Genomic DNA, 17,049 nt, shown 5'->3' on the forward strand with positions numbered 1-17,049 from the left:
GGGGGCTCGGGTCTGACGTTGGGTGTTTCCGCCGGCTGAGCTGACCGCTGCTGTAAGGAGGTGGGTGTGTCTGGAGACGGGGTGAGGGGAGTGGCGAGTGGATTCGGGTCCATTAAAGAGAAGTGAAGGTTGCCGGTTCGCACAAAGGTACGGACCTACTTCGAACCGCGGCGAAGAGCGCCGGGGGTGAGGGAGCGCAAGTTCCAGTCAGACACTAGCAACTGTGGCCAAGCAAGGGCTTTGGACACCTAAGTCCCGGCCTCTGCCCCTATTCCAAGGAAAGGGGCGGACTCGGACTGCTTAAACGGCTGTGGCGTTGAGTAGGGGCAGAGAGTGGCTATTTGCCACCCGGCTCTAGCGTTGAAGTATCTGCGTCTGGGTGGGCGGGGAACGGCCGGGTTGCTGGAGGTGGGACTGGGATCCATCTCCCAACCGATTGGCCCACAGCCCTTCCGGGGGCGGGTCTTAGGGCGGAGCCTGGGGCGGGCACTTTCCTCCTGTGGCGAGGCAAGGACCTCCGGGATTCCTAGAGAGGACTCGGAAGTGCTCTCGTGGGGGGCGGGGGTGGGATTTCTGGCTCTACCCCGCTGGTCAGGAACGCTTGGACATGCTTACTTCCGGCGAGGAAGTGTTGCGAAGTGTCGGCTTCGGCTTTTCTCTCCGTCTGTAAGAAGAAACCCGTCTTTCCCCACCCTTGGCTGCGGGCGCTTGGTCTTCCAGGAGAGCTCCCAGGGACGGGGGCCTTAAGCAAAAAGAATGGCCTTTGTGTCCAGTTGAGGGTCCTGTCCCTAACCTTGACCAGGCTGGTTTCCGTGGCTCGGGGGTCAGGGGCGATGTTGCGCAATCCAGGTGCAAAATCTGTACCTAAAACCCTGGTTCTCTTCGGGACCCATGAAATCTCCCGTTGGTCAATCAAGCTCTTATGGCTTGAGGGACGAGACCAACTTTGACCACTGTAACGTTTTTGACATCTGTTCCGACTTAAGTTTGGCTTGTGGTAGAGAGAAGGAGCGGCTGCGTCTGGACTAGTTAGTAAGTCGTCTTACTATTTATATGAATTATAACGTTCTTCACCACTAAAATTGTGTTTGATGAAGCCATAGGTCAGATTTTTATTGCTCTCCTGTACACTTTTTAAATATTAGAAATATTCTGTGTTGATCATTTTGTGGGTGGAGTGATGGCTGTTTTGTAGTACACGTTGTGGTCAGTTACTCTGCTGCATGGTCATCTTTAGGATAGATGACCTCTTTGTCATCTCTTTGATAATAACGATTTCCAATATATCAGTAGGTTGCATAGTAATGAAAGTGTCCTTCAGAAGATCTCAGAGAGCAGAGAAACGGATTCGATTACTGTAACCCAGTTTACCTGGAGCGAGATCCCGCTGAGTTGGAATGATAATGACAGGATCTGGGGAAGTTATAGACCTAGACCCTCCCTCGGAGATTTCACCAGAGCAAGAAGACCTTCTGATAGTGAAGGTGGAAGAAGAAGATTGCACCTGGATGCAGGAGTACAGTCCGCCGGTGTTCGAGACTTTTTATCAGCGCTTCAAGCACTTCCAGTACCACGAGGCGTCAGGCCCCCGGGAGGCCCTCAGCCAGCTCCGGGTGCTCTGCTGTGAGTGGCTGCGGCCGGAGCTACACACCAAGGAGCAGATCCTGGAGCTACTGGTGCTGGAGCAGTTCCTGACCATCCTGCCTGAAGAGTTCCAGACCTGGGTGAGAGAGCATCACCCGGAAAGCGGAGAGGAGGCTGTGGCCGTGGTAGAAAATATACAAAGAGAACTAGAGGAACGTCAGCAACAGGTGAGTGAAAGAGGAGGCCTTAGACCAATGAGGAAGGAGAGGAAGAGAGTTCAGGAGCAGCTGAGCAGGGGTGAGGTCTTGAGCGCCCTGGTGCTTCATTCATATTCTTTTGTTCTCCTGGGATTAGGTCCACTGTGGAGATTTCCTGCCACTCCAGCAAAGAGAAGCAGTATCCATGTGTTAATCTGGAGAAGAGAGTCTGCGATTTTGTTTGTTTTAAATTACCCTGTTTGTTTTTTGAGTGACATGATACAAAATTCAAAAAGTGCATAAGGTTGTAATGAAAAGTAAGTGCCCCTCCCACCCCTAACTCCCCAGCTGCCTGAGTTCTCACCAGAAGCAACCATTGTCCCATGATACTTGTCTGTCCTTACAGAGGTACACTGTATTCTGTATATTGTTAGCGTCTACGTGTATGCTGTTTTAAAAAAAAAACACAAATGTTTTTTACATCACCTTGTACTTCTGCCTCTTGCTTTTTTTTCTCTTTAAAATGTATTTCCTGCTCTTTAAAAACTTTTTTGTTTGACTGTGTTGGGTCTTCACTGGAGCACACGGGATCTTTTAGTTGTGCATGGAGTCTCTAGTTGTGTGATGTGGCCTCCAGATAGTGTGGGCTTAAGTAGTTGTGCCCGGTCTTAGTTGCTCCTTGGCATGTGGGATCTTAGTTCCCGGACAAGGGATTGAACCCATGTCCCTTGCATTGCATGACAGATTCTTTAACCACTGGACCACCAGGGAAGTCCAGCTTTTTTTCTTATAGTGTATCCTGGCTTGTTCTATGTCAGTGCATAGAGTGCTGCCTCACTCTTTGAAACTGCATTGTGTTCCATTGTATGGATGTACAATAATTTAAGGCTATTTAAGTTGTTCCTTTAGACTGTCTCTGAATCTTTAACAAACTTTGCTACCACGAATATCCTTTCCATCCATCATTAGTTGTAGAATCAAAACTGAGAAGTCCGTTGTTGACTCAGAGGCCATACGCATCTGTAGTCTGGATAGTTGTTGACAGATTGCCCTCTGTGGAGGTTATACCAATTTATATCCCCAGCAGCCGTGTATCAGAGAAGTTTTTTGCTCAAAGCCTGGTATCACAGTGTTATCCAGCTTTGAGATTGTTGCCAATCTGAAAGACGCAGTATTCCATTTGCAAGTTTACCATGCATTTTTTTCTTACTATGAGTGAGCTTGATCGCTGTACATATTTTAAAAGGCTGTGCATATACCCTTTTTTGTGAACTCTCTGTTTATATTCACCTATTAGAAAAAGCAAGCACTGGATCTGCCATCTGAGTTGCAAGAGTTATTTCCTCCTTTTGTTGTTTGTCATTGCTTATGGAGATTTTTTTGCTTTGCTGGTTTTTCTTTTTCCTTTTTATGCAGTCAGTTTAAATCTTTTAATTTATGATTTCTGGATTTTGTACCATAGTTAGAAAGGCTGTCTCTGCTACAGTATTATAAGAAACCTTTCTCATTGTTTCTTCTCCATTGTGTGTTATTGTTTTTGTTTGACCCTTTGACATGATTGATCTTTCTGGAATTCATTTTGCAGTGGTGTGTTTGCGGTGTTTATAGCTCGGTTTTTTTTCCCAGATGTCTGTCAAGTTGTCCCAGCAAGCAATCCCTTTTTTTCCTTGATTGATTAAAATGTCATCTTTATTAAATACCAAATTTTTCCATGTATTTGGGTCCATTTCTGTTCTTTTTATTCTATTTTATTGTCTTACTGTCTGTTCACATATCAGTATTTTAATTATTTGAGCTCTGCAAAGTGTTTTGGTATTCAATAGGTCTGCCCTTCTCCCTTCCAAATTTTTTTTCCCAATGTTTTCTTTTTTCCATGTGAACTTTAGAATACTTACCTTCTACCACCCCAAAAATCCTATTGATATTTTTGTTGGGATGGCCTGAAATCAATTGTTCATTTAAGGGAAGATCTGTATCTTTACGTTGTTCTTCTTCTCTTCCTTTGTCATTTCTTACCCTTTCTTACTCATTTATCACCTGACTTTCTACTTCCCGCCTGTTGGTAGGCCCACATTCTCTGAAACATTAATTTTTCTTTTTTGATAGCAAAGAAACAAAAATTATGGGATCCTAGGTCTATGAGTTTGAAGCTAGAGAAGCTGCCTCATTCTTCATAGCCATTGCCCTTCATTGTACAGGACCAGCCTCTTTCTTCTTCTCTTCTGGGTCAGGGTGTTTCAGAACCTTCAGGTGTCAGTGTTCCAGAGCATCCTCAGGTTCTTCAGATCGTGGGCTGGCTCACCCCACGAGGCAAGGGGGCAGCAAAGGGGGCTACAGTAGACCCTCTGCCAGACCCTGCAGCTGAGCTGAATGTCTGTCTTGCAAACAGGAGTGTTTGAATCTTTTTATTGCTTCTGTTAGGACAGGAAGTAAAGATTCTTGGTGCCATTTGGTTATTCCTTTGGTGCCTGAAATGGTAAAGAGTCTGCCTGCAATGCAGGAAACCTGGGTTCAGTCCCTGGGTTGGGAAGATCCCCTGGAGAAGGGAATGGCTACCCACTCCAGTATTCTTGCCTGGAGAATACCATGGACAGAGGATCCTGGTAGGCTACAGTCCATGGGGTCTTTAAGAGTCAGACAAGACTGAGTAAGTAACACTAACTCAAGACTGAGTTAGTAACACTAACATTGACTTGCGGACAAACTTTACCCTACTCTTTTATAGTAATAAATATTCAAAATCCTAGTTTAAAGCAAAAAGCATTTTTATTTATTTTAAAAATACTTATTTGGCTGTGCTGGGTCTTAGCTGCGGCATATGATATCTTTAACTGTGGCATGTGGGGTCTAGTTCCCTGACCCGGGCTCAAACCCGGGCCCTGCATGCTGGGAGTGCAGAATCGTAGCCTCTGGACCACCAGCGAAGTCCCCCAAGAGCGTTTTTAAATGGAGGATTTACAGCAGGTATTACACATCGACCTCTGTCATTGCGACATGCACCCCATCTGTGAAAGGAACACTCAGATCATTTCTGGGTGGGAATCAGGGATTTGAGGCCCAGAGGTGCAGGTTTTCCTAAGAGCCTGCTCAGCTCACTGTGTTTGCCTTTGTCCCTTCCTGCCCTTTGTATCCCTGACATTGCTCCTCATCTTTATCTCCAGGTAGTTCTTGTCTCTGGCAAGCCTTTTCCCAGGCTGTATCCTCTGTCCCTCCTCCTGGGTTTCTCTGTCTGCTTTTCAGGGGACCTCTGGGGCTGCTTCGCTTCTCTGGTCCCCAGGTACCCTTTGACCTACTTGGCATTTTCTTCACTTGCCTGAGCAGGTCCGAAAGGAGACACACACTTCCATGCAGAGTCATATTTGCCACAACTGTGTTGCAGCCGTCTCTTTTTTTTTTTCCCTTTCTTTTTTTTTTAAACTCTGCTTGTCCTCTCTGTCTTGGAGCAGCCTTTTTTTTTTTTTTTTCTGGCTTTGCAGCATGTAGGATTTTAGTTCCCTGACCAGGGGGCGAACCCTCACCCCTGCATCGGAAGTGCAGAATCTTAACCTCTGGACCCCCAGGGAAGTCCCTAGCCACCTCTTAATGTAATTCCTGTGCTGTGTTTTGTCAGGACCAGGAGGGTTAAAATTGAAAGTGCTTTTGAAACATAAGGGAAGGTGAGAGGCGAGGAGAGCAATTCTATCTCAAAACAGGATCTGATTACCTGCTTCGATGCCATTGAGCTAGTACTTTCCAGAAGAGACAGATTGTAGAGAGACTGGCTATGGATATCCTAAGGTTGTGTAAGAGCAGAAAGATACACACCAGTCATGCACTAGCCCCAGTCTTGGCATTTGTCTGTCCCACTTGAACCTGGTCTTCTGGGTCTCTGAGTGTGATTGTTGAGTCCTGTATTGATCTTTCCAAGCTCATTTCTCTTTTTTTTCCCACTTGACTAAACTTGGCCAACTCTGGCTTTCTGCCTGACGGTCTTTGAGTATGTCACTCTGTCTGCCTGGGTCACTCCTCACTTTTCTCCTGGCTGACTCCTTTCATCCTCCAAGTGTTGCCTTCAGTGACCCCTCCTCAGAAAAGCCTTCGTTGGCTACCCAGTCTGACATAGGTCTCATCTGTTCTGCCTCACGGCCTCACATTCTTCTCCTTTCTGACATGTAACACAGCTTATAATTGTGTATTTATTTGTGTGTCAGTGTATTTAATGGAAGTTGTCTTCAACTAGACATAGGCCATGTTTATTCAGCCACTGTGTAATTAGTCCCAGATGGTTGTAGACACACAGGTAATACTTGGGCAAGGAGTGAATGAAAGAAGAACGTGAACTTGCTGGGCTCTTTCTTCAGTTCAGTTCACTTTAGTCGCTTAGTTGTGTGCGACTCTTTGCGACCCCCTGGACTACAGCACGCCAGCCCTCCCTGTCTATCACCAACTCTCGGAGTTTACTCAGACTCACATCCGTTGAGTCAGTGATGCCATCCAACCATCTCATCCTCTGTCATCCCCTTCTCCTCCCGCCTTCAGTCTTTCCTAGCATCAGGGTCTTTTCAAATGAATCAGTTCTTCACATCAGGTGGCCAAAGTATTGGAGTTTCAGCTTCAACATTAGCCCTTCCAGTGAATATTCAGGACTGATTTCCTTTAGGATGGACTGGTTGGATCTCCTTGCAGTCCAAGGGACTCTCAAGAGTCTGCTCCAACACCACAGTTCAAAAGCATCGATTCTTAGGCACTCAGCTTTCTTTATATGTATGGATATAGTTATATCCATACATGACTACTGGAAAAATAGCCTTCACTAGACAGACCTTTGTTGGCAAAGTAATGTCTCTGCTTTTGAATATGCTGTCTAAGTTGGTCATAACTTTTCTTCCAAGGAGTAAGTGTCTTTTAATTTCATGGCTACAGTCACCATCTGCAGTGATTTTGGAAACCAAGAAAATAAAGTCTGTCACTGTTTCCACTGTTTCCCCATCTATATCTCATGAAGTGATGGGACCAGATGCCCTGATCTTCGTTTTCTGAATGTTGAGCTTTAAGCCAACTTTTTCACTCTCCTCTTTCACTTTCATCAAGAGGCTCTTTAGTTCTTCGCTTTCTGCCATAAGGGTGATGTCATCTGTATATCTGACTCTTAGCCCTTCCTGTAACATGCTGATTAATGTGGTTGTGATTGGCAGATTGTGGCGTGTCCTGAAGGGCTTCCTCCAAAGAGCGTGCCACCTGGAGCCGGGCCCGAGTCCTTCAGTCACCAGCTTCTGCCTGTGGATCCCCAGGCCGAACATGAGCCACAGGAGCCTCGTCTTCTGGAGGAAGACGGTTAGAATCTGGGCTTCCGTGGGATGGGTGTGGGCATCCCGGCTGTGTGGGTAAGCTGTTTTGTAGCGAGAGACCTAGGTCTGGGCAGCCTCTCCGCAGTTAGCATCATCTGGAGGTTGGGAAGGGTGGGGGCGGGGAATCGAGTCCTTGGTCAGCTTGGAGGCCGGCTAGGAGCTGTACTAATATCCAGGGCCATGTGAAACCTATATTGCGGCTGAAGACAAGTCTAAGTACAGGTACTGTTAAAAGATCTAGAAGTCTTTTATGAAAGTATCATTGTGGTTTTGCAATGGTTTTCCAGCTCTCCCTCATTCATTTTGTTGTCCTAAGGCTCATGTTGACAAAGCCCTCCGGTTCCTAACTGCACTTCTGGCTGTTTGGCCGTTCATGTGAAAACTGATTTTAAGCTGTGTTTCACAAGGACCTTTAGAGCATCTGACCTCTCTTTCTCTCCTTCAATCCCTCTCACCCTCACCTCATTGTTACTAACCTCTATGAGACACGTCAAGGAGGAAAAGTGCATACCTAGTATCTCATTTATGAGGATATATGTCCACAAGTCTGTCATCTCTAATCAGAATCTCTTGATATGGGATATAGTTTCTTTCTTTTTTTATTTGGCCAAGCCCTGTTGCCTATGGGATCCTTGTACTCCAACCAGGGATCGAACCCATGTTCCCTGCATTGGAAACACAGAGTTTTAACCACTGGACCATCAAGGAAGTCCCTGGATATATTTTAGAATTTAGAATTTTTAAGATTTAGTAAGATGATCTGATTTATGTACCATCCGGATTGGAGGTGGGACCCCATATTGGTTGTGTTGTTTAGTTGCTAAGTCATGTCCAACTCTTTTGTGTTGCTTCTCTTTTCTGCCCTATTGGCCAGACCCAGCCAGTTTGCTTATTCCAACAGAAAATACTGGATTGGGTGGTTGGTTTGACATTCTGGGGCAGGCTGCACCCTCATGCCTTTGATAGCACTGAGGGCTAGTTTTCTGTCCCTGGGACTCATTTGAGCTTGAGAGGGCCAAGGTCATTTTCTTAAAAGCTAGAAACAGTGGGTTTCACAGGAACTTCAAAAAATATTAGTGGACTTATTTAGGATGTAGTTATTCTAATTATTCCAGTTATATTGGAAAGTAGTCTATATTCATAATTACTGCTTCAGTATAGACTATGTTTATCCCTTTCTTTCACGTCTCATTTTGACTCTAGCCACACTGCTGGGTTCAGATCCAACTCTGTTTCTGGCTTTCATCCCTAACCATTGTCTCCTCTTTTTGAGTCTTTGCTCATCTTCCTAGTCCTTGGACACAAGTAGGCTCCATATGCATATGTTAATACATCTCTAGGACCTGGGACACCACAGGAAGGTCTGAGTCAACAGGTGAAAGGTTGATAGCAGGTGGATCTGTCCAGGTCAGGGTGCACGAGGCAGGTCCGGATGCACCATGAATCTCAGACAAAGGAGCAGCAGAGGTGACCGCAGAGGGTCAGATGGTCACCAGGATCTAGAAACCAGACCCTCCAGGCGTTGCATGTGTGGGTCACTGTACTGGGAAGGCACCTCTATCCCACCTCGGTCCATCCCACCCCTCCTTCCAGAGTCACTTCCTGCTGAAAGGCTTTCCTGCTGCTCCCACCTCCTGCTGTCCACTCGGCAGATGCCCCCACTCTGTTCCTGCTGGAACTTGGGTGAACCTTGAGGATAATGCTCTCTGCCCTGTGCTGGCAGTAAGGCTTCCAGTCAGCCCTGCCCATCAGACAGTGAGGTTTCAAAAGGCAAGATTTACTTTATCTGCCTGTTCTCATAACACACAGAGTAGACTTACTTGTAGACCAACTAGGACGCAAACTAGTCGGCTGTCTATAAACCAACCACAGTCATGTTTTGAAGGGAGTGTGGACTAAGGCCTTGCTGATGATCCAAGTGTGGTCCCAAGAGCGGCAGTGCCAGCATCACCTTCTGGCTAGTTAGAAATGCACAATATGGGGAACACCCTGTTACCCTTGAGGCAGAATCTGCCCTGTGCCAAGACCCCCAGGTGATGTGTTTGCACCTTAAAGCTCAAGAAGCCCTGGGCTCTTGGCGGTGCTTCAGCTTCATGGCAGATGTGGGCCTGTGGAGATTCTTCGAGGTGACGAGGTCTGACCTTGGCAGGGCAGAGAGCATCCTTTCTAGGGGAATGGTCCCATCCCCAGTCAGCAGCAGGACTATCTACACTCTATCCAGAGTGTAGAACGTCTTGACGGCCAAGCAGAAGAATGTGGCCTCAGTGCCACAGGGCACCATGGTGGTTTCTTGAGAAAAAGCAGAACATCATGGCAGTCGGAACTGGGCAGAGATTCTCACAGACTCCTCTTTTTCTCCCCTCTCAGTGCTTCCTGCTCTCCAAGTTTCCTCCCTTCCCCTGAAGGACAGCCAGGAGCTGACAGCCTCTCTCCTCTCCACTGGGTCCCAGGTGAGCCGGCGTCCCTGTGCCTATGTCAAGGGACCATGTCGGTTCTTGGGCATGTAGCTGCCTTAAGCCTGACTGTATCAGGGTTCTATCTCTTTAACCAGAGACGGGGCTCGTCTGGGTTTGTGGTCACTGTGTTTTCCTGTTCTGCTCCCCCCACCCTCCGTGAAGCACAGTCCCTCCCCTCTGAGCCTAGGGAATAGAGATTTATGGTGATCTCGTGTTTCAGAAGTTGGTGAAAATTGAAGATGTGGCTGACGTGGCTGTGTCCTTCATCCTGGAAGAATGGGGACATTTGGACCAGTCTCAGAAGTCCCTCTATAGGAATGACCGGAAGGAGAATTACGGGAGTATGACTTCCATGGGTAAGAATGATTTCGTTTGTGTGGTGTAGGACATCTTCATTTTGTTATCCATAAAGAGTATTTCTAGCATGTCCAGTAAAAGCATGCCTGTTATATTTATTTATTTAAATTTTATTTTATATCGGATATAGTTGGTTAACAGTGTCGTGTTAGTTTCAGGTGTACAGCACAGTGGTGGTTATACACGTACGCATGTAATTGCTATGACTTTGGTTATTTTGTTTTTCTGTGAGAGTAAATCAGCTTTATCCGTCTCTCTCTCTCTTTTTTTTTCTTATTCAGCTTATTCTGATTAATTCCATCATAGTAAGAGTATGATTGGAGTAGGAAATGGCAACCCACTCCAGTATTCTTGTCTGGAAGATTCCATGGACAGAGGAGCCTGGCGGGCTACAGTCCATGGAGTTGTAAAGAATTGGACATGACGGAGCATGCCAGGAGAACAATGGAGAACTGATAGTGCTTTGGGGATAGTATTTGCAATTGGGCAAATATTATGTTTAGCTTAAAACTACAAAATCAGATCTTAATAGATTTGTAGTAGTGATCATTCTCTGTTCCTTGACAAATTGAGTCCTTGTTAACTGAGTAATTCACATTTGAGGAGCATCTCAGACTTTGCTGAATAACCGTTTGGTGAAGTAGTTATTAGAATTTTTCAGTAGCATTCTTCTTTTTCTTGCCCCTCATGTATGGTTGGCTAGTTCACTCCATTGGGCTTCCCTGATGGCTCAGACGGTACAGAATCTGCCTGCAGTGCCAGAGACCTGGGTTCAATCCCTGGGTTGGGAAGATGCCCTGGAGGAGGGTGTGGCAACCCACTCCAGTATTCTTGCCTGGAGAATCCCCGTGGACAGAGGAGCCTGGCGGGCTACAGTCCACAGGGTCGCAAAGAGTTGGACATGACTGAGCAACTAAGCACAGCACAGCACATGCGTGGATGGCTCACTCACTCATTGCTATTCTCAGATCACTCCTACCTGTGTTACATTCGCCTTGGCATCTGCATTTCACATGTCTTATTCCTTCTTGAATTTTGTGCCCCAGGTGAGATTTTCAACCTATTTCTAAGTTAATGATCTTGGAAACTAATATTTGGCTGTGCTGCCTGGAGCAATTATAGAATACCTCAGCACTATGGTAAATATTTTGAAGCTTATGGCTTGTAGCCTCTTTTGAATGAATTCTTTTGGAAGAGTACTGTCAGGCACGCTGGTGGACTTTAGATGGAATCCATCCACTATAAGCCCAAATTTCTTTTGAAAAGCATTATCCCAGTTTACATTGTCTGAGGGTTTAGTGCACTCACAGGCTTTTATTTAAAAAGGAACATTTCCTACTGCTCTTTCAGATTTTCTATTTCCTTTATTACTATTGATACATATTTGTATTTTCTTTGAGTTATTTGCACATGCCCTCTGCTTACTTGTCTATTGGGATCTTAGTGGTAGTCTCAAGGAATTGGTTATGTAGTATAAATATTATATTCAATGCAAATTTCTTTCGTTCCCTACTTATAAAATTAATTTCTTGGTCTAATTTGAGTCAGTATTGTTTTATCTTTTTCAATCACTTTATAGGTATTTAATGGGTTTCAGAGTTGCAGAACTTGGCACACTTCTTCTGCATATTATTTTCCAAGCTGTTTTGAATTCCTTTTTTTTTTTAGTTAGTTAATTCATTCATTGTTTGGCTGTGCTGGGTCTTCATTGCCTCGTAGGCTTTTCTCTAGTTGCTGCTCTCCAGTTGTGGTGTGTGGGCTTCTCACTGCAGTAGCTTCTCTCATTGCAGAGCACGGGCTCGAGGGCACAGGCTCGAGGGCACAGGCTCAGTAGCCTGTGGGATGTGGGATCTTCCTGGACCAGGATCAAACATTTTGATATAGCTGTTGAGAAGAATGAGTAGGAAACTAGCCAACCTTAGAAACACAGGATGCCAGACAGGGTGCCAGGAAGGTTTTATATAATGTTTGAAAACAATTTTTCTCTTTACAAAAAATCTTTTTAGAAAGTTCTCAATGGGCTATGATCTATCTCTCTAGCCTTTAAAGAAACATTCCTATTTTTGTTAACCACTGAAAGTTTATCTTTGCAGACTCTATTAAATTCCCATGTTTTGAGTGAAATACGTGTTGCTGATCCAGTTACACAGGGAATGGACTGCAGCCTTTTAAGTGTCTCTTTCATCAACGACCACCTAATGGTGACCTAGCTCTCAACAATCGTAAGGCCTCTCCGGGTGTAGAAAGAATGCTTTTTTCCCTTGAGACTGATTCACACCAAACTGAGATTCTTTGGGGACTGAAAAAGCTAGAGAGATCCTTTTTCTTCTCCAGGCTGTGAATGAATAGGAAGGGGAAGGTGAGGACTGGGTTAGCAACATCACCCAGCATCAGATTTTACTGAGAATAGTTAACACAGCACAGGTGTTCACAAACAGCTACTGGACGGAAGTCCTGTACCAAGAGGAAGTCATTGTCTGACTGCTTTTCCAATCTCATCCCATTGATCCATTCCTGCTGGCTCTGTCTTCCCTTTCCTACCTCAGTTTCCAACTTCATTGATCCCCATCCCATGTCTGTATTGTGAAGTCATTTTGCAGATGGCTTTACAAAGTTGTGCCTTGCTTGCACTTGTTGGTTTCATGTAGTTTTCTTCTATTCCTGAATGCAGGGAGTAAGCTAACGTTTTCATTTTCCCTCTGTCATCTCAGATTATGAGTCCAGAAACGACAACGTGGAACTCACAGTAAAGCAGATTTCTGATGAAGCTGAGTCATCCTGGATGACTTCAGGAGGCCCTGAGAGAATTATTCCCCCGAGTCAAGAGTTTGGAGAAGTTAGCGACCTTCACAGCATGGTAGAAAGGTGGCAGGTCCACCCGCCAGTGGGGAGATCAAGGCAGACCCCTCCCCAGAAGAGAGAGCTCAGGGCTATCACCGACGTGACCCGGAAGCCACCCACCAGCGGCGAGAGGGGGCACAGGTGTAATGACTGCGGGAAGTTCTTCCTGCAGGCCTCCAACTTCATCCAGCACCGGCGAATCCACACGGGTGAGAAGCCCTTCAAGTGTGGCGAGTGTGGGAAGAGCTACAACCAGCGAGTGCACCTCACCCAGCACCAGCGTGTCCACACTGGCGAGAAGCCCTACACGTGCCAGGTGTGCGGCAAGGCCTTCCGCGTCAGCTCCCACCTGGTCCAGCATCACAGCGTGCACAGCGGTGAGCGGCCCTACAGCTGCCCTGAGTGCGGGAAGAGCTTCGGGCGCCACTCGCACCTGATCGAGCACCTCAAGCGCCACTTCAGAGAGAAATCCCAAAGATGTAGGTGTGAGCAGTTGGTCTTCAGAGCGTAAACAATGCAGGAATTGTTTTATCAGCTTAGAACCATCGGACAGACGGTGTGGGGATGGTGGCAGCTGTAGTAGGCAGGGACGGAGAGTTACCCTCTGTTTTATTATCACTTGTACTGTATGGTTTTTTTTTTTAAATATTTATTTGGCTGCTCTGGGTCTTAGTTGTGCGTTTGAACTCTCAGTCTCAGCATGGGGGGTTTAGTTCCATGGCCAGGGACTGAATCTGGCCCCCTGCATTGGGAGTGCAGAGTCTTAGCCACTGGACCACCAGGGAACTCCCGACAACATTTCTTCTGGCTCATTTCTCTTTTTTCCTGGCTCCTAATTGGATATTCTTCCAACTCCATGTCCCCCTCATATACCTTTGCTTCCCATTCTTCAGGTCTTCGTCAGTTCTCACCATCTAGTTGTGTATCTTTGTTCTGTCTCATTCTCTCTCCATGACTCATATTGGGGTGAGGATCCCTTCCACATTTCCTACCGCCTCTCCTATGTCAGAATTCCTTTCTCTCCTCTCTGTGTAATAACGTGTTTGGCTTTTCCCTATGACTATCTGTCCTCAGTCTTTCTCATCACCCTCCAAAGTAAGCTCTCTATCTTGTTCACTGAACAGACACCAACACACACACATGCTCCCCTCCTCCTATTACATTACTCCTCCATTACTTCTATTACATCATAGTTTCATTTGATTATCCTCCTTATCCTTTTCTTCTGTAAAAGGACCGATAACATTTTCATTTCCTCTTGACTTTTGCAGGTGGCAATAGAAGAAGTAAGAATACAAAACTGAATGTTAAGAAGAAAATTTCAGAGTTTTCAGAAGCGGACATGGAACCCACAGGTAGACTCCAAAGAAATGTGTCTCCAGTTCAAGATTTTGGAGAAGGCCACGAGCACCAGGGCAAGTTGGAGAGAAAGCAGGGAATGCCCATGAAAGAGATACTAGGACAGCCCTCTTCAAAGAGGATGAATTTCAGCGAAGTCACCTATGCCCACAAAAAGCCCTCCACCGGAGAGAGACCCCATAAATGTAACGAATGCGGGAAGAGCTTTATTCAGAGCGCACATCTTATCCAGCATCAGCGAATACACACTGGGGAGAAACCATTTAGGTGCGACGAGTGTGGGAAAAGCTACAATCAACGTGTGCACCTGACTCAGCATCAGCGGGTCCACACTGGGGAGAAGCCCTACACCTGCCCCTTGTGTGGGAAAGCCTTTAGAGTGAGGTCCCACCTGGTTCAACATCAGAGTGTGCACAGCGGGGAGAGGCCCTTCAAGTGTAATGAGTGTGGGAAAGGCTTTGGGAGACGTTCACACCTTGCTGGGCATCTGAGGCTCCACTCAAGAGAGAAGTCCCACCAGTGTCATGAATGCGGAGAAGTCTTTTTTCAGTACGTTAGCCTCATTGAACATCAGGTGCTCCACATGGGCCAGAAAAATGAACAGAATGGTGTTTGCGAGGAAGCATACAGCTGGAACTTAACAGTGATCGAAGATAAGAAGATTGAGTTGCAAGAGCAGCCTTATAAGTGTGACGTGTGTGGCAAAGCCTTTCATTATAGTTCAGACCTCATTCAGCATTACAGAACTCATACCGCAGAGAAAACCTATAAATGTGATCTGTGTGGAGAAAGCATTGGCCAGTGTCCCCACATCAAACAACATCCTAAAAGCTATTCCAGCCTGAAAGCCCATCAGTGTAATGAATGTGGCAGAGGCTTTGCTCTGCAGTCACATCTCAATCAACATCAGAGGATCCACACTGGTGAGAAACCCTTTCAGTGTAAAGAATGCGGCATGAGTTTCAGTTGGAGTTGTAGCCTCTTTAAACATCTGAGAAGTCACGAGAGGACAGATCCCATAAAGACCTGAAGTGTCTAGAGGTTCCTATCATAGAACAGCTCTTACACAATTTTAGAGACGCCTTTCTGAAGAGTAACCCTATTCCTATAACTAATGTAGTCACAACCTCAAGCATCTTCTTCAGCGTAGCCATCAAACGTACCACATATGTTGAGATCCTTCAGTTAGAACTTAGGACACTGGAGCATCCACAGCAAGTACAGATCTGCTTTCCCACTGGGAAATGCTTTCATTTACATCTTCATGTGCGAGAGTCTAGATGAAAGAGAACGATACAGTGGGTGGGGGGAAGCCTTCAGAAGGCACTCATTCTTCACGTGAATCTAAGAACATTGACACTGGGAGAAGCCTCATGAACTCAGAAATAAACTTCATTTGTAGTTTCTGCATTGACAGCTAATCTATTCAGGGAAGAGCACACTGAAAGAGAGAAATTTCAGCATGATCTTGGTGTTGGTATCTCAGCAACGAACCTTAGCGGTAATGCCAGCCACTGGAATGCTCCAGGTGTCATTCCCATCTTGAGTATTTTAAAACCTTTGGAAATAAATTGATTTTTAAAGTATTTATATCTGGGCAAAAACGAGGTTCAGAGGCTGGATGGTATGTGTTCTTACTGCCTTATTCAGTCAACAAATTCTCCATGAAACACACTCTACCTTTTTGTTTTGTCTTTGATTCTCCTGGCACCACAGTTAGCTAGTAGAAGAGAAGTTATGTTTGTAAATTCAAGAGAAACTGTTGGTCTGTCACGTCTTAGGGAGAGGGGAATGGGACCTTTGGGTAATAGAGCTGACAGGCCAGGCTGTGGACTGGTTTTTACTCTGTTACCAAACAAATGAGGGTGGCTTTATCCACAGAAGGAGTTGGACCAAATCGAATTGAGAATTGAGTTGTGGTCCAAGCAGTATGTGTGCCAACTCCCAGTTGCCCTGAGATGGATCTCCCCCATAAGATAGTGGATAAAGAATGAGTTTCAACTTGGGTTGCCACTAGATTTGAAAGTAAACATTCATAGAAGCAGGGAGGTCCTGGTCTGGTGTGCCCTGCCTTTCGGAAAGCTCTCAGAAGGAGTGGTGGGGAAAAGATGATGACATGGAAGAGGGTTAACCAGAACATGTTTGCTAGAGAGATGGTGAGAGGCTTTGGGGCACCGCTGAAGTCCTGCTTCTGCTGATGGCCTGAATTACAATAAACACCTAATGAATACCTGTTCATTGTGTGTGTGTGCACTCGTGCCCAGGCCAGGTCCCCTTTACCAGGCTGCCATACCTGTCTCCCAGCTGCTCTTGAGTTTTGGCCGCCAGGTGCTCACAGCTCGCCCGGTTCTCTGGAGGCTCAGGTGAAGAGAGCTGCCCCACCTAGGAGTCAGCTGCCCGCCCCTCCCAGCCAATGACTGGCTGATACAGGGTTCAGTTCAGTTGAGTTCAGTCGCTCAGTCGTGTCTGACTCTTTGCGACCCCATGAATCACAGCACTCCAGGCCTCCCTGTCCATCACCAACTCCCGGAGTTCACCCAGACTCACGTCCATCGAGTCAGTGATGCCATCCAGCCATCTCATCCTCTGTCGTCCCCTTCTCCTCCTGCCCCCAATCCCTCCCAGCATCAGAGTCTTTTCCAATGAGTCAACTCTTCGCATCAGGTGGCCAAAGGACTGGAGTTTCAGTTTTAGCATCATTTCTTCCAAAGAAATCCCAGGGCTGATCTCCTTCAGAATGGACTGGTTGGATCTCCTTGCAGTCCAAGGGGACTCTCAAGAGTCTTCTCCAACACCACAGTTCAAAAGCATCAATTCTTCGGCGCTCAGCCTTCTTCACAGTCCAACTCTCACATCCATACATGACCACAGGAAAAACCATAGCCTTGACTAGACGGACCTTTGTTGGCAAAGTAATGTCTCTGCTTT

At 46.2% G+C, this 17,049-nt stretch overlaps 1 protein-coding gene across 9 annotated transcripts; it reads left to right on the forward strand.

Annotated features, from left to right (window-relative positions):
* Window positions 1-16,357, forward strand: ZKSCAN5 (zinc finger with KRAB and SCAN domains 5). Of its 9 annotated transcripts, none has more exons than XM_027527689.1 (8): window positions 548-1,032; window positions 1,291-1,811; window positions 1,939-2,098; window positions 6,956-7,094; window positions 9,476-9,558; window positions 9,788-9,920; window positions 12,633-13,241; window positions 14,034-16,357. In XM_027527689.1, exons 6-8 carry the CDS (start codon window positions 9,908-9,910, stop codon window positions 15,149-15,151), a joined length of 1,740 nt encoding a protein of 579 aa, XP_027383490.1. In that variant the 5' UTR covers window positions 548-1,032; window positions 1,291-1,811; window positions 1,939-2,098; window positions 6,956-7,094; window positions 9,476-9,558; window positions 9,788-9,907; the 3' UTR covers window positions 15,152-16,357. The 9 variants fall into 9 exon arrangements, with proteins under 9 accessions (XP_027383488.1, XP_027383485.1, XP_027383483.1 ...); XM_027527688.1 differs by having other exon boundaries at window positions 577-1,032; window positions 9,785-9,920; XM_027527687.1 differs by lacking the exons at window positions 548-1,032; window positions 1,939-2,098 and adding an exon at window positions 1-60 and having other exon boundaries at window positions 9,785-9,920.
* The last annotated feature ends 692 nt before the right edge of the window (window positions 16,358-17,049 follow it).

Source organism: Bos indicus x Bos taurus, chromosome 25 (genome assembly GCF_003369695.1).
Source record: "Bos indicus x Bos taurus breed Angus x Brahman F1 hybrid chromosome 25, Bos_hybrid_MaternalHap_v2.0, whole genome shotgun sequence".
Lineage (NCBI taxonomy): Eukaryota > Metazoa > Chordata > Mammalia > Artiodactyla > Bovidae > Bos > Bos indicus x Bos taurus.

Excerpts from the sequence above, each read along its gene's own strand:
- ZKSCAN5 (XM_027527687.1), top strand. The coding sequence starts at position 1,398 with ATGATAATGACAGGATCTGGGGAAGTTATAGACCTAGACCCTCCCTCG. Across the intron at positions 1,812-6,955 it reads TAGAGGAACGTCAGCAACAG|ATTGTGGCGTGTCCTGAAGG; the intron begins GTGAGTGAAAGA and ends TGTGATTGGCAG. Across the intron at positions 9,921-12,632 it reads CGGGAGTATGACTTCCATGG|ATTATGAGTCCAGAAACGAC; the intron begins GTAAGAATGATT and ends CTGTCATCTCAG.